General features: G+C 37.3%; 1 protein-coding gene across 4 annotated transcripts in view; it reads left to right on the plus strand.

The window, feature by feature from the left end:
- Positions 1-13,355, plus strand: part of SLC9A6 (solute carrier family 9 member A6) — a 57,675-nt gene that overhangs the window by 16,025 nt on the left and 28,295 nt on the right. For all 4 annotated transcript variants that reach the window (XM_036840163.1, XM_036840161.1, XM_036840162.1 and 1 more), the window contains 5 exons: positions 454-559; positions 6,638-6,779; positions 8,617-8,722; positions 9,019-9,107; positions 11,261-11,374. In XM_036840163.1, coding sequence (XP_036696058.1) covers positions 454-559; positions 6,638-6,779; positions 8,617-8,722; positions 9,019-9,107; positions 11,261-11,374 — 557 coding nt within the window. The remainder of the gene's footprint in view (positions 1-453; positions 560-6,637; positions 6,780-8,616; positions 8,723-9,018; positions 9,108-11,260; positions 11,375-13,355) is intronic.

A 13,355-nucleotide genomic window follows, 5' to 3' on the forward strand; every position in this document is an offset into this window, starting at 1 on the left:
GCTTGAAATTTGCAAGTCAAATAGAAGTGAGTTGTAAGGCTCCGAGGAAAAAATGAAGCTTGCAGCAGGAAATGCTTTTCATAATAGTCTTCTTCATCAAAGATTAATGATCACCTGGTCTGTAAGAAATTCTGCATGTATTTTTTATGGAAAAGAAATGTACAAGACAAGATTATTAGCATTTGCATGAAGAATGTAGGCCAACTCAGTCCTCCAAGGTTATTTTCAGCTGTTTGTAAGAGAGAGAAGGGAGATATTACAGGTACACAGTTATGGAAAAGAAAAATATTGACATAAAATTACTGAATCTTTGATATGGTAAGAGAATGTTTATTAGGATTGAATTCTGAGATGAAGAAATGAATTTCTAAATAGCTATTACAATCATCTGTGGAGGGAAAAATGTTATATTTGTAATGTCTTAATATTCCTCTGACTCCTTCTACTTGCTAGTGACTGTTCTTGCCATATTCCACGAGCTTCAAGTTGATGTTGAACTCTATGCACTTCTTTTTGGTGAAAGTGTCCTCAATGATGCTGTTGCCATAGTGCTATCTTCGTAAGTGTTTGTTTTCTTATTATATTCTGTATATTGAATGTTAGGGTTCTAAGAACCAAAAGTCACTTATTGAGTGAAGTGCATTATGAATGGAAACATTTGAAAAACTGAAGCATTTGTTTCCTCTTGAAGAAATATATACTTATAGATAACATGGAAAATGCACGGAAGAAAAGGAAGGGAAAAAAATGATATGTACTCCTGACACCTAAAGACAATTACTGTAAACATTCTAGGACATTTTTAAAAATTCTTTTTTTTTCTATGCATAGTATTTTTACATAGTTGTGATTGTAGTGTATGTACAATTTTGTATTCTGCTTTAACATTATAACATGGACATTTTAGTTTTTCATCAAATTAAATTTTTGGCATAGATATATATTCATATGGTTCAAAAATCACAGCAATATAGAAAGGTACACATTGAAAAGTCACGTTCTTACTCCTGTCCTCATCCGCCTGTCCCCGTAGCCCCTTATATAGGTAACCATTTTATTAGTTTCTTGTGTATCCTTGTATTTCTTTATTCAAATGTAAGCACACACATGAATAAATATTCTTATTTGCCTCTTATTTCTTATTTTAAAAGTAGCATGCTGTATATGTTCTATACCTACCTGACTTTCTCTCACAGAATTATATTCTGGAAATCTTTCTGTATCAAAACAAGGAATTTTCTCATTCTTTGTTTGTAGGCACATAGTATTCTATGTACAATACTATGAACTGTACTATAGTTTATTTAATCAGTCTCCTATTGGTGGAAACATAAAGGGTTTTCAATTCTTTGCTATCCCAAATGATGCTGCAGTGATTAACCTTGAACTTAACCTGTTTTATACATGCACTGGTATTTTGGTAGGATAAATTCCCAGAAGTAAGATGAGTGGCTTAAAGGGTAAATACATTTGTAATTTTGTTACACTGCTAAATTGCCTGTCAAAGGTATTATGCTATTTTGCATTTTAACCACCAAATTGTGGGAGTGCCTGTTTCCTCATAGCTTCACCAACAGAGTATTTGTCAGACTTTGGTATCTTTGCCAATTTGATGATTGAGAAATACCTCGTAGTTTAATTCATATTTCTCTTATTTAACATAATCATTTCAGAAACTTTTTAATTTTTAGAAGTATTAAATTATACACTTTTTAAAGACAATGAAAATGAGCAATATTTTAATCTAATTATAGAAATTACTATACATGCTACCAGAAGGTGTTTGCAGGTGAAAGAATGGGTCTGAACCTCTGGGGAACTCAGTCCTGCCAACTCACTCCTACTAAGCAAATACCTAACCCTATAGACAGTTGCCTTTACTCCACACTAGAACTTTCTACAAGAGAGAATTAAAACCCCTTCACCTTTCCTGCTTACTTTTATTTCTCTCCTTAATTTCCACTTCATTAACTATAAAAGAGTAATCAGTCACCGACTCTGGTTCACACAGCTTGATTGCCCCCATTGTCTAACTGCAAAGTGGAAAATTATCCTTTCTGAGATGTAACACTAATCCCTTAAATGTTGTTTATGAAGATGTGCAAAAGATCAAATCTTCTTTTGTGAATGTAATATATATAAATTCTACCTCCTCCACCATATTTATTGCCAGAATTTTTTGCAGCTGTCTACAACTAATGTAAATTTAATTTAAGAAATAAAGCCTAAAGGCTAGAACTAATATTGATACTAAATGTGTGTACCTTCAAGGATGATAGGTGCAAAGTAAAAGTTTTCTATTGTTTGAAGGGAGGAAGAAATGGATAGTGTGGTTATAACTTACGTGTTATAAAAAAAAAAATGAAGCTACAAAGATTGTTGAAGTTTTCAGCACATAAGAATGTGTAAGATCACCAGTGCCACCAGACGAAGAGAATAGGGTACAGGCAGTTACTTTTAGCATCAGTTCGCCATCCTAGATAATTATTCTGCTACTTAATCATCTTTACTAATACGTGTTCCTTCCTCATTGCCCTAATGGATTAAGAGTCAGAAAAATCTCTTTTCTGGTCCTATCTTAAGCTGATGTGCCCTGTGCCTTAGTTTTTCCATTAATAAAGTAACTTATTTCCTGCAACTTTAAGAACAGTTGAATAGTGTTAAAAGAAGAAAACTCATCAGAAAATTTTGAGCTTGGGGGTGTACGTATCAGTGTTGGTGAAGAATAAATGTGTTAGAAAGAGAATGCCCTTTCTGTTACACTTCTCACAAAGGGGAAAGGACTTCTTGTCCTTCTGTTGCAACCTTTCTCAAACAGGGTCGTGTGAGAGAATTTAAGCCTTGCAGAGAACGATTCAGGTGATTCTTTCCTCGATTTTCCTAAGGATGGTACATAGCTAGTACTATTCTAGATTCACAGGCGGTGAGTTAACTCATTCCATAGTCTGGTGGAACTGTGGTGGAGAAGGACTGTATCTAAAGAGTATCATACCCGGGGAATCGTTAGCTGTGTAAGTATCTTAATAGAAGTGAGCAAATGAGTTCCTGCCCAAAAGATGAAGGGAAACCAGTGATGTTGCTGGCTATGGGAGGTCACTAGCTGGAGCGCTTGGCGTTATGTTTTTCATCATCTTTCATTTGCCTCTAGAAGTACGTTAGATAGAAATAGTCGACCTTGTGTTGACTTCTGTTTGATGATTTTCTAATGAGTATATTCTATAGGAACAGGCTTTTACAAAGAGGGGGGCCCCTTTCTGAAGGACTTCTGCTTGGCAATTAACAGGTTAAGACATCTGTTCTTGAAATTTATGTTGGAAGTTGTTTTTGTTTGCTTTTTGACCTGTTAGGTTAGCAGTGACTTTTTTTTTGTTAATGTTAATGCTTTTCATCTGGTGAGGGTGGAGTGAAACTGGTTCCCTCATATATTGCTGTATGAGGTAGAGCTGTGTGTACTGATACAGTGTCGTACATATCTAGTTAGAGATGAAGTCTAAGTTGCACAGTATACCTCTGAATGGATATACCATGATTACCCTGGAGACCTAAATTCATACTACTTTAAAATATGTTTTTAGGGTCATTTACATTTTATAAAATATAAGTGTGAGTAAACAAACATGGCTGATAAACTGTTTAACTTTACTGGTTATCAGAGATATACATATTAAATTAGTGGCCATTTTTACCTATTCAGTTAACAAGAAAAAAAATTGTTAGTGAAAATAATTACTGCTGGCAATGGTCTAGTACAGTCGTTCTTAACCAGGGACAGTTTTGCAGCCCCCCGCCCCCCAACCAGGGGATATTTGGCAATATCTGGGGACATTTTGGTTATCATGAATGGGAGGAGGTTGCTACTGGCATCTAGTGGGTAGAAGCCAGGAGTGCTGCTAAATATCCTTCAGTACACAGGACAGCACCCACCACCCAACAAATGATTATCTGGCCCCAAATATCAATAATGCCAGGATTGAGAAACCCTGGAGTTGTAAAACTATATCACTTGTACATTGTTGTTGACATTGAAATTGGTATTACCTACTCTTTTATATTTTATCTTTTATCATTATGATAATAAAATTAATATTCAAAGTGGTTGACTTAGAAAGTAGAAAATTCCTGAAATTTCAGCTCTCAGAAATAACCACTATTAAGGTTTTCATCCAGATTGTTTCCATTAGGATATTAGCATACATATAAATATATTAACTTTTAAACAAAAAGAGGCGTAGCACTATACATACTTTTCTATAACTTGCTTTTTTCACATAGACATTGTACTGTATTAATACCTTCATTATCCCATTGTATGAATGCACTACAAATTTATCTCTGCAACCCCCTGTTGATTCATATTTGGTGTTTTCTAATATCGTACTATTGTGAATAGCACTGCTGTGAACATATTTATGTGTAAATCTGTGTGAATTCTTGAGAGTATTTCTGTAGGATATTTTTTAGAAGTAGAATTTCTAGGCCAATGGATATGATCACTAAAACATTGAGAGATGTAGTCATATTTCCCTCCTGAAATGTAATACAGATCTATTTGAAAGCCATTGTTCAACATGTAAAAGGAGCCATAGGTATAGTACTACCCTATTTCTAGGAATGTAGCACAGGAAAATCGTCCAAAATTTGTAGAAAGCACAAATAAGTTCTTTCACACTGTTATTTATAGTAGCAAAAATATTAGAAGCAAAACTTTTAAATGTCCGACAGAGAGGAAATGGTTAAATAAATTATGTTATATCCATTTGGATCATTTTTGAAGTCTTAAAAAACCACGGTTAGAGAGACTGTAATAGTTCTTATGTCATTGTCAGTTGAAGAAGCAGAATTCAAAACCATATGTTCACTATGATTACAACTAAACATGAAATAGCATGCATGTAACAAAAAGAGGGGAAAGAAATACAGAAGGAAAATAATAGATCTGTCAGGGTAGTGGAATGATGGGGTGATTTTTCCCCCTAAATTGTACATTGTTTTACTCTCAGAATTTTTTTTAAAGTCTTCATAAAAATGCTACTGCCTCAAGATAAAATGTTGACTGATGTAGAAAAGATGAATTAAGATTTCAATCCAGAGGCCAACATTTGACTGAAAAGGAAGAAAACAAACCTGTCATCTCTTCTTAGCCCACCATGCTTTTCCTGTGTTCTTATACATTTTAGTGATTAAAGAATAAAATAATGATTAGTGTGAATCTTGAATTTCCATGAGCCAATCCAGGGAAAGCAGTCTCAGGAGGCATGGCATCGATATTTTGTTCTTGCCAGCATTTTGAAAACTATCGCCAGGGAGGAAGGTTATTGTAGCGATATCCTTTCTTTTCTCCAGCCAGCCGCTATATTTTCATGCTATAATGTAGTCAAATCTCATTTACAGTGGTGGGGCCCTTTATGTGTAGGTAAGATAGCATGACATTAAAGGCCGTTTCCTATTCACTGAAATAATATCAAATCTACCGGTCCCAAAATGATCTGGTCACTTTGAAGATTTAAATGCAAATGTTTAAATTTTTCAATTCAGATTGAGTCTCAGAAATTTCTAGATGCCATTACCAGAAATTCATGTTAGAGTCATACTTCAATAAAATAGGTAAAATTAGGAAATTTTAGCTTGGTCTTAGATTTTGTTTTGTTTTGTTCTGTTTTTTAGCTTAACCAGGGAGGTATGAAGAGAACTTGGTAAACATGGTATAGCAAGGCCATTTTTTAGCCTTGAACCGTAAAAAACATTGCAGTAACCACAGGGAGAATTCATTATATTCTTTGGAATGTGTTTTTTCTGCTTCTTTTCTTCGACATGACTTGCGTGATGTCTTTGAGTCTGGATTTATTATAAAAGCACTGGCACCTCAATTAACTGAGATGAGAACTGATTTAGTAATGGTAGGCGCTCTTGCCAGAGACCCACTAGCAACAGTGATTTTCTCCACTGTATTTACTTCCTGGGGCGGCTGTTTTAAAAGAAGTATTTTTAGACTAGGTTTGAACTGTGAGTTCAAGATGGAGAGTGTCCCTTCTAATTGCTTGTCTTGGCCTCTTACAGAGTGACTTTCTTTCAGAAGTTTGAGGTGGAGGATCCAGCTGGGTATGCTAAAAGTACTGTCAAGTGGATTCTAATTCCTTGGCAGGCCTTTCAAGCCCTTTTATCTATAAAAGTCCATTTCAGTGAATGAATAGATAGGAGGCATTGGGCCCATTCTGGTATTCTAAAAGTTGAAAGGGTACTTTAGTCATCTTTTTTTTTCCCACAGGAAAAACAAAATGTGACCGGGTTGAGTATTGAACAATATTCTTTATATTCTTATGCCTCTGTTGGAAATACGGGGAATTTTTCATTAGTTTGTTCACATTAGTACATTAGGGCTTTCAGGCACTCAGTACCAGTAAGTCGTAAACAGAGTCACAAAAGAATAGTACTGCACAGTATCTTGAGGCTGGAGGAAAAGGCTTGGTCCAACCTTATTTTGGCAATTCAAATCCAAAGTTTTTGGTTTTTACGCCCTCTGATTTCATCTTCAAGCTCTACACTAGGTAATTTTTTAAAATTTATTTTACTCTTTTTTTAGATAATGTTTTAAAAGTAAAAGTTGCTTCTAGAAGTAAGAACCATCTCTCTTTTGTAGCTCAATAGTAGCATACCAGCCCGCCGGAGACAACAGCCACACCTTTGATGTCACAGCCATGTTCAAGTCTATTGGGATTTTCCTTGGAATCTTCAGTGGCTCTTTCGCGATGGGTGCTGCTACTGGAGTGGTGACAGCTTTAATATCCTTTTATTATATTTATCTTTTCTTGTTAACCTCACAGAGTCATTGAATACTGTGTTCCATGGTCTCCACTAGTTCCATAATTGACATCGTGTTATAATTATGAACCTTATAAACAAGTACTTTGAAAACATTAGGCAATCATCTTTACCAATAAATAAATAAAAGAATTTCATTGTTTTGTGTAGGACTTCATGCCCTCAAACACTCACTACAGAATTCTAATTGGACACAGTGACCCTTTGGGGGTGAACTTTTTTTTTTTTTAAAGATCCATCCACTTTATTTTTTTATTTTTTAACATCTTTATTGGAGTATAATTGCTTTACAATGGTGTGTTAGTTTCTGCTTTATATGGGGGTGAACTTTAAGGTTGTAGACTAAATTGATACAAAGGTAGATATATTCCAAAGAGCCTCTGCTTGTTCTATGCGGCTGTTCAGCCTGGCAGTCTTTTGCTCTTCGTTTAATAGGACAAGTAGGAACGTATGACCTCGATGCCAGTTGAACAAAATAAGGTTCCCAGGTTAGGACAGCTGGGAGTTCATCTCAAGTCTCACCGATTTTAACCTTCTGCTCTCGAGTCCTACAGACTGCCACTAATTTGCTGTTAGAAATATTGAGCAAGTCATTCTTGTATTCATTCAAAAAAACCGTCTTTTTTTCTTACTCATTGTAGTTTTACTTCCACAAGTTAAAATATAATAGAAAATGATAGTTTAATAAATGGATCTAAATTTTCTGTTATTGGATTCTTTAAGTGCAAATATCCCTAAAATTCTGGAACTTCAGTTTTCCTTTTTATATCAGTGTTTCATTCTTCAAAAAAAATTCTTGATTGCCTGCTACATGCCACATGCTGTGCCCTGTGTATCAAAGATAAACAAGACAGATGTGGCCTCTGCCTTTTGGAGCTTCTGATATAGAAGCGTTGACACTTCACCTCATGGGACCTCAGTGTAGGAAGGTAGAGGGCTGGGACAGCAGGGAAGATGAGTGGGGCTTGATCTCTAAAGAGCTTCCAGCTCTAAAACTTCAAAGGTACTTTCATATAAAACAAGTACTTTTTCTGAGAATATATTCATTTTCTATACTTCAGCTTTGTGGTGGAAGAAACTTGTCCTCGGGCTTTTTACAGACGAACTGAGGCATAAAAGGACAGTGAAAAGAGTTCTGAAGAAGGACCAGGATTTCTTCCCTAGCATGAGTTCCTTAAGGAACTTGATCTTTGTGTTGTAGTACACACTTGTTGAAGTGAATGTAGACTCCAGCCTGAGATTCGCCACAGCTTGACACGGGCCCTTCCACTGGCAAGTAACATATACTTGTTAGACTAGTATGAGTGAGGGATGTGCCTCAGTTTCTTCATCATGGAATACTCCACATCACAGAGGTGTTAGAGGATTAAATAAACATGAAATCTCATGGAAATGACATATTTTTAAATAGATGTAAATTGCTATCATTATGGAAGCTGTCTTGCTTTGGGTCACAAATTAATAGAGTTGGCATGTTGCGTATCTGATCTGTCACTCCTGTCCTTTACTGTCATGTCTATTCTTTACTGTGTGGTTTCTAGCAAGGCATGTGATACCCATAAAACAATTGGATGGACTAAGCTGTAGGACTTTCTCATGGAAGGGAAGGCTGCTGACTCCTTAGTACAATGCTTGTATTCAGAGTTTCTTTGCTTTGGTACCTCCTTATTCTGTGACTTTTGTGTTAGAGACTGGAGAACGCTTCTTTTGCTTTTATGCTTGCTTTGCTTCGACTACTATTTTTTCTAGTCACACTTCTGTATTATGAGATCTTGTTATCAACCTTGACAGTCTTACGTGACAAAGTTCACCAAATTACGAGAGTTCCAGTTGTTGGAGACAGGCCTGTTCTTCTTGATGTCCTGGAGTACCTTCCTCTTGGCTGAAGCATGGGGTTTCACAGGTAGGTTACTTTTTCCTTTTAATTGTAAACCCTTACAAGGGGGGACTTAGCCAGTGATATTTTTTCTGTGTGTGGACCAGCTCCTCTAGTGTTTGAACACACTTGTTAGGGTTGGGATTTATGCTGTCGCTTTAGAATGTAAAAGATTTTCAGTGGAAGTGGTTCCTCTCAACAAAGTAAGTCACAACTGAAAATTTTAACACTAAGCATCTAATTTACTTCTATAAAATAAGAGCCTCCGTATAAAAGTTGGGAACTCCCCTTTTATGTGAACTTGGAACTTGTTGTATTTATAGGTGTGGTTGCAGTGTTGTTTTGTGGCATCACACAGGCCCATTATACATACAATAATTTGTCCACGGAGTCTCAACATAGAACTAAACAGGTAAGAGAAACTTTATAGTTTGTGAATAAACTTTTCCTCCTTGCAGCAAAACAAATTTTTTCTTTACTGAAAAATAATCTTTGTTCTGTTCAAAGTGATGTCTGCTCATTTCAACTCCTCTTCTGTTGACTCCAGAAATAGATGGGATTGTCAGATTGAAGGGTGACAGCTTTTAGGGTATAGATAGGTCAGCAGAATAGCCAGGGGCTGTTATTATTGTGGCTCCAGTGGTCAGTCAGTTAGCTTCCTTTCCTTGTTTCCCTTGTCTAATGGCTTTTTTTCCTTCCAGTTTTATTGAGATCTAATTGGCATACAGCACTGTCTAAGTTTAAGGTGTGCAGCGTAATGATTTGACTTACATACATCATGAAATGATGACCACATCATCTCATATAGATACAACATTAAAGAAATAGAAAAAAAAATTTTTTCTTGTGATGAGAACGCTTAGGATTTACTGTCTTAACAATTTTCATATATATAACATACAGCAGTGTTGATTCTATTTATCATGTTGTACATTACATCCCTAGTACTTATTTATCTTATAACTGAAAGCTTGTACCTTTTGACCACCTTCATCCAATTCCCCCTCTCCCCACAACTTGCCTTTGGTAACCACAAATCTGATTTCTTTTCTATGAGTTTGTCTGTTTGTTTTGAAGTATCATTGACCCACAACACTATGTTAGTTCCTGTTATACAACATAGCAATTTGGTTTTTCTATACATTTCAAAATGATCACCATAAGTCTAATTACCATCTGTTACCATACAAAGATATTACATAGTTACTGACTATATTCCCCACACTGTACATTTCATCCCCGTGACTCATTTATTTTGCAACTTGAAATTTGTACCTCTTAATCTCCCTCACCTATTTCTTTCCTTCCCCCACCCCCATCTCCTCTGGCCAGCTCCTGTTTGTTCTCTGTATCTGTAACTGTTTTTCTGTGTTGTTATATTTCTTCTTTTTTTTGGTTTTTAGATTCCACACATAAGTGAAATCATATAGTACTTGTCTTTCTCTGACTTATTATACTTATCATAATACCCTCTAGGTCCATCCATGTCGTTGCAAATGGGAAGAATTCATTCCTTTTCATGGTTGAGTGATATTCCATTGGGTATACACACACACACACACACACACACACACACACACACACACACACACACACACATATACCACATCTTCTTTATCCATTCATCTATTGATAGGCAGTTAGGTTGCTTCTGTATCTTGGCTATCGTAAATAATGCTGCAGTGAACAGTGGAATGCATATATTTGCTGAGCTCTTAAGTTCAAATGCATTTTACCCCCACCACGTTTACTATTTTTGACATCATATTTTACATCCTTTTGTTTTATGTATCCCTTAACTACTTATTGCAGATATAGATTATTTTACTACTTTTGTCTTTTAACCTTCCTACTAGCTTTAAATATGGTTGATTTATTATCTTTATTGTATATTTGCCTTTACCAATGAGATTTCTTCTTTCGTAATTTTCATGCTTCTAGTTGTGGCCTTTTCATCACAGTGATGTGAACAGGTGGAGGTGGGCAGGCAGCAGGGGAGGGTACAGAGCACCAGACTATAATGTGTAAGCCCTTACTCCCTCAGTGAGGGCTGAGACCCATGTAGAAAGTGAAATCACATGGCAAGGTGGTGTTGTGAGAGTCGTCATGAAGCATTCTGTGCCAGGATAAAAGGATTTGAACTGGATCTTACAGCCCGTAAAGAAGGACGTGTCTTGGAACTGCCATATTTTTAGGGATTGCAGGGTTACCAGTTAGGGCCCTTTCACAGCGTTATGGGTGGGAAGTGATGAAAGTTAGACTAAGGCAGTGGCAGGGACAGCAAAGAAAAATTGGCAGGGTTTGCAGGATGAGGATAAGAATGACTGACTATGGGGATTGAAGAAGGGAAGCTGATTGGAGAAGTGAAGGGGTAACATTTCTGGCTTTTTCTGTGGGACCAGAAAAATGTCATCTCTACATTTGCTCCCCTCTGAATCATGAGTTTTCGGGGATATACATGAACGTTACATATTTGAAGTATCTGTTTCAATATCTTAGTAATACTCGTGTTTTCAAATTATGTAACTTTATTTACTGGACTAACCTTTTAAAATTTCGTTTCAGTTGTTTGAGCTTCTCAATTTCTTGGCAGAGAATTTCATCTTCTCCTACATGGGACTGACACTGTTCACATTCCAGAGTCATGTCTTTAACCCGACATTTGTAGTAGGAGCATTTGTATCCTTTATTATGTGTTCCATTTTGGAAACTTCTTTTTAAATTGAGATTTGCATGGGTTTTCTGGAGGGGTGATTGACAAGAACACACTTAAATATGTAAAATTTTCCTCTGAGTAAAGCAAATAAGGATTTCAACTTTTTTATCTATTCTATTCTATTTCCATTTTTGTTTATCGCACAAATAATACTGACAGACTGAAATGACAGAAAAAAAGGCTCCTGCCATTCCGCCAACCCCAAAAGGTAAAACTGTTTGTCCTCTATTACTGAAGGGAAGAAAGAGAGATTGGATGGTGGGGAGCAGTTTGCAGTCTGTGCCACAGGGCAGTCGTTGAAAGATGATGAAAGATGGAAGGAGGCTCACCCACCCCTCCCTCCTTCTCCCCTCCCTCCCCCCATCTCTCTCCCTCTCTCTCTCTCTCTCTCTCCCTCTCTCTCTCTTTCTCTCTCTCTCTCTCTCTCTCTCTCTCTCTCTCTCTCTCTCTCTCTCTCTCTCTCTCTCTCGCTCTCGCTCTCGTTGAGTTTTTAAAACCCAGCTGAAAAGGAGAAGCTGATTACATGAAAGACAGCAATCAATAGTGCCAGCCTCATGAGAAGGCAGGAGGAGATGGAATCCAAAGCACGTGGGGAGGGGCGGGCCTTCAGTGGGAGGGAGCACAGCTCCGCCATTGTTCCAGGAAAGGGTAGGGTATGTAGAGATGAGGGTACATTTGCAAGATGGCGTTCCTGTCTGATTACTTCTATTTATATCTGTAAAGTAGGAGGTGAGATCATCTGCTGAAAGTGAGATAGGAGCAGGTGGCCTATCAGTTGTCTATTATATAACAAATTACCCTAAAATTTAGCAGCTTAAAACCACAAACATGTATTATTTCACATGGTTTCTGAGAGTCAGGAATCCAGGATCAGCTTCACTGCTGGTTCTGGCTCAAGGATCCCTCATGAGGTTGTAGTCATGCTCTGGGCTGGGGCTTCACTCTCTCGAGACTTGACTGGGGATGGAGGAGCCACCCCAGCCTCACTGACACGGCTGTTAGCTGGAGGCTTCAGTTCTTCTCCACATGGACCTCTCCATGGGGCAGCTCACAACATAGCTTTCCCCAGAGGGGGTGAGCTGAGAGAGCACCAAGATGGAGGCCAAAGTGCCTTTTATGACCTAATCTTGGAGGTGATGTACCATCATCCCTTCTGCCATTTTCTATTGGTCACACAGACAAAACCTGGTACAGTGTTAGCGGAGGCTACGCAAGGGTGTGAATACTAGGGAACCGTCTAGGAGGCTGGCTCCCATAGGTGATAGGAGTTTTGAGGAGAAGGTTTGGAAATAGCGGTTGCAAGAGTGGGAAAGTGAGTTGACCAAAGGAATGCAGTAGAATCGCTGAGCAGTGTTAGGGACCCATTTGAGTTTGAGGAATAAGTATTAACAGTAGAATCAATCTGCCCCGTTGTATGACTTTGTCCAGGAGAATTTAGCTGTAAGCGTGGAGAAAATAGATAGCTGAGTCCTTCTGAGTTTGGAGTTTTGTCAAGTCGGTGCAATGAAAAGAGAGGGGTAAGTGAATGCAGGGTATTGGAATGAGTTTTGTTAAGATGTGGCTAAAAAAGGAAATGAAGAAGGGAGAGGACTGACTGATGGAAAAGTAGCAGGATCTTTGGACTGGAGGTCCCAGTGAGGTGGAAGAATTTACCCGGGATAGATGAACATGAAACAATGTGGTCAGAGAGAGGGATGTTTGAATTAGTGATTTTCAAAAGAAGTACTGTTTTTAAAAAACCACCTCAGAATGAAGATTCTGCCAAAAGAGATTGGCAGAAATATTTCTTTAATTAAAGCTCTAAGTAGGATCTGTGTTAGAAAGTGAAGTATTACTGAAATGCCATTCTGCAGAGTCTTAGTCTTCTGAGAATTAACTTCAGGCAAAAAAAGATAAAGCCTTATTCATAAGAGAAGAACCTTAGCTGGAAGACTCCCATGAGAT

Source organism: Balaenoptera musculus, chromosome X (assembly GCF_009873245.2).
Source record: "Balaenoptera musculus isolate JJ_BM4_2016_0621 chromosome X, mBalMus1.pri.v3, whole genome shotgun sequence".
Taxonomy (NCBI): Eukaryota; Metazoa; Chordata; class Mammalia; order Artiodactyla; family Balaenopteridae; genus Balaenoptera; species Balaenoptera musculus.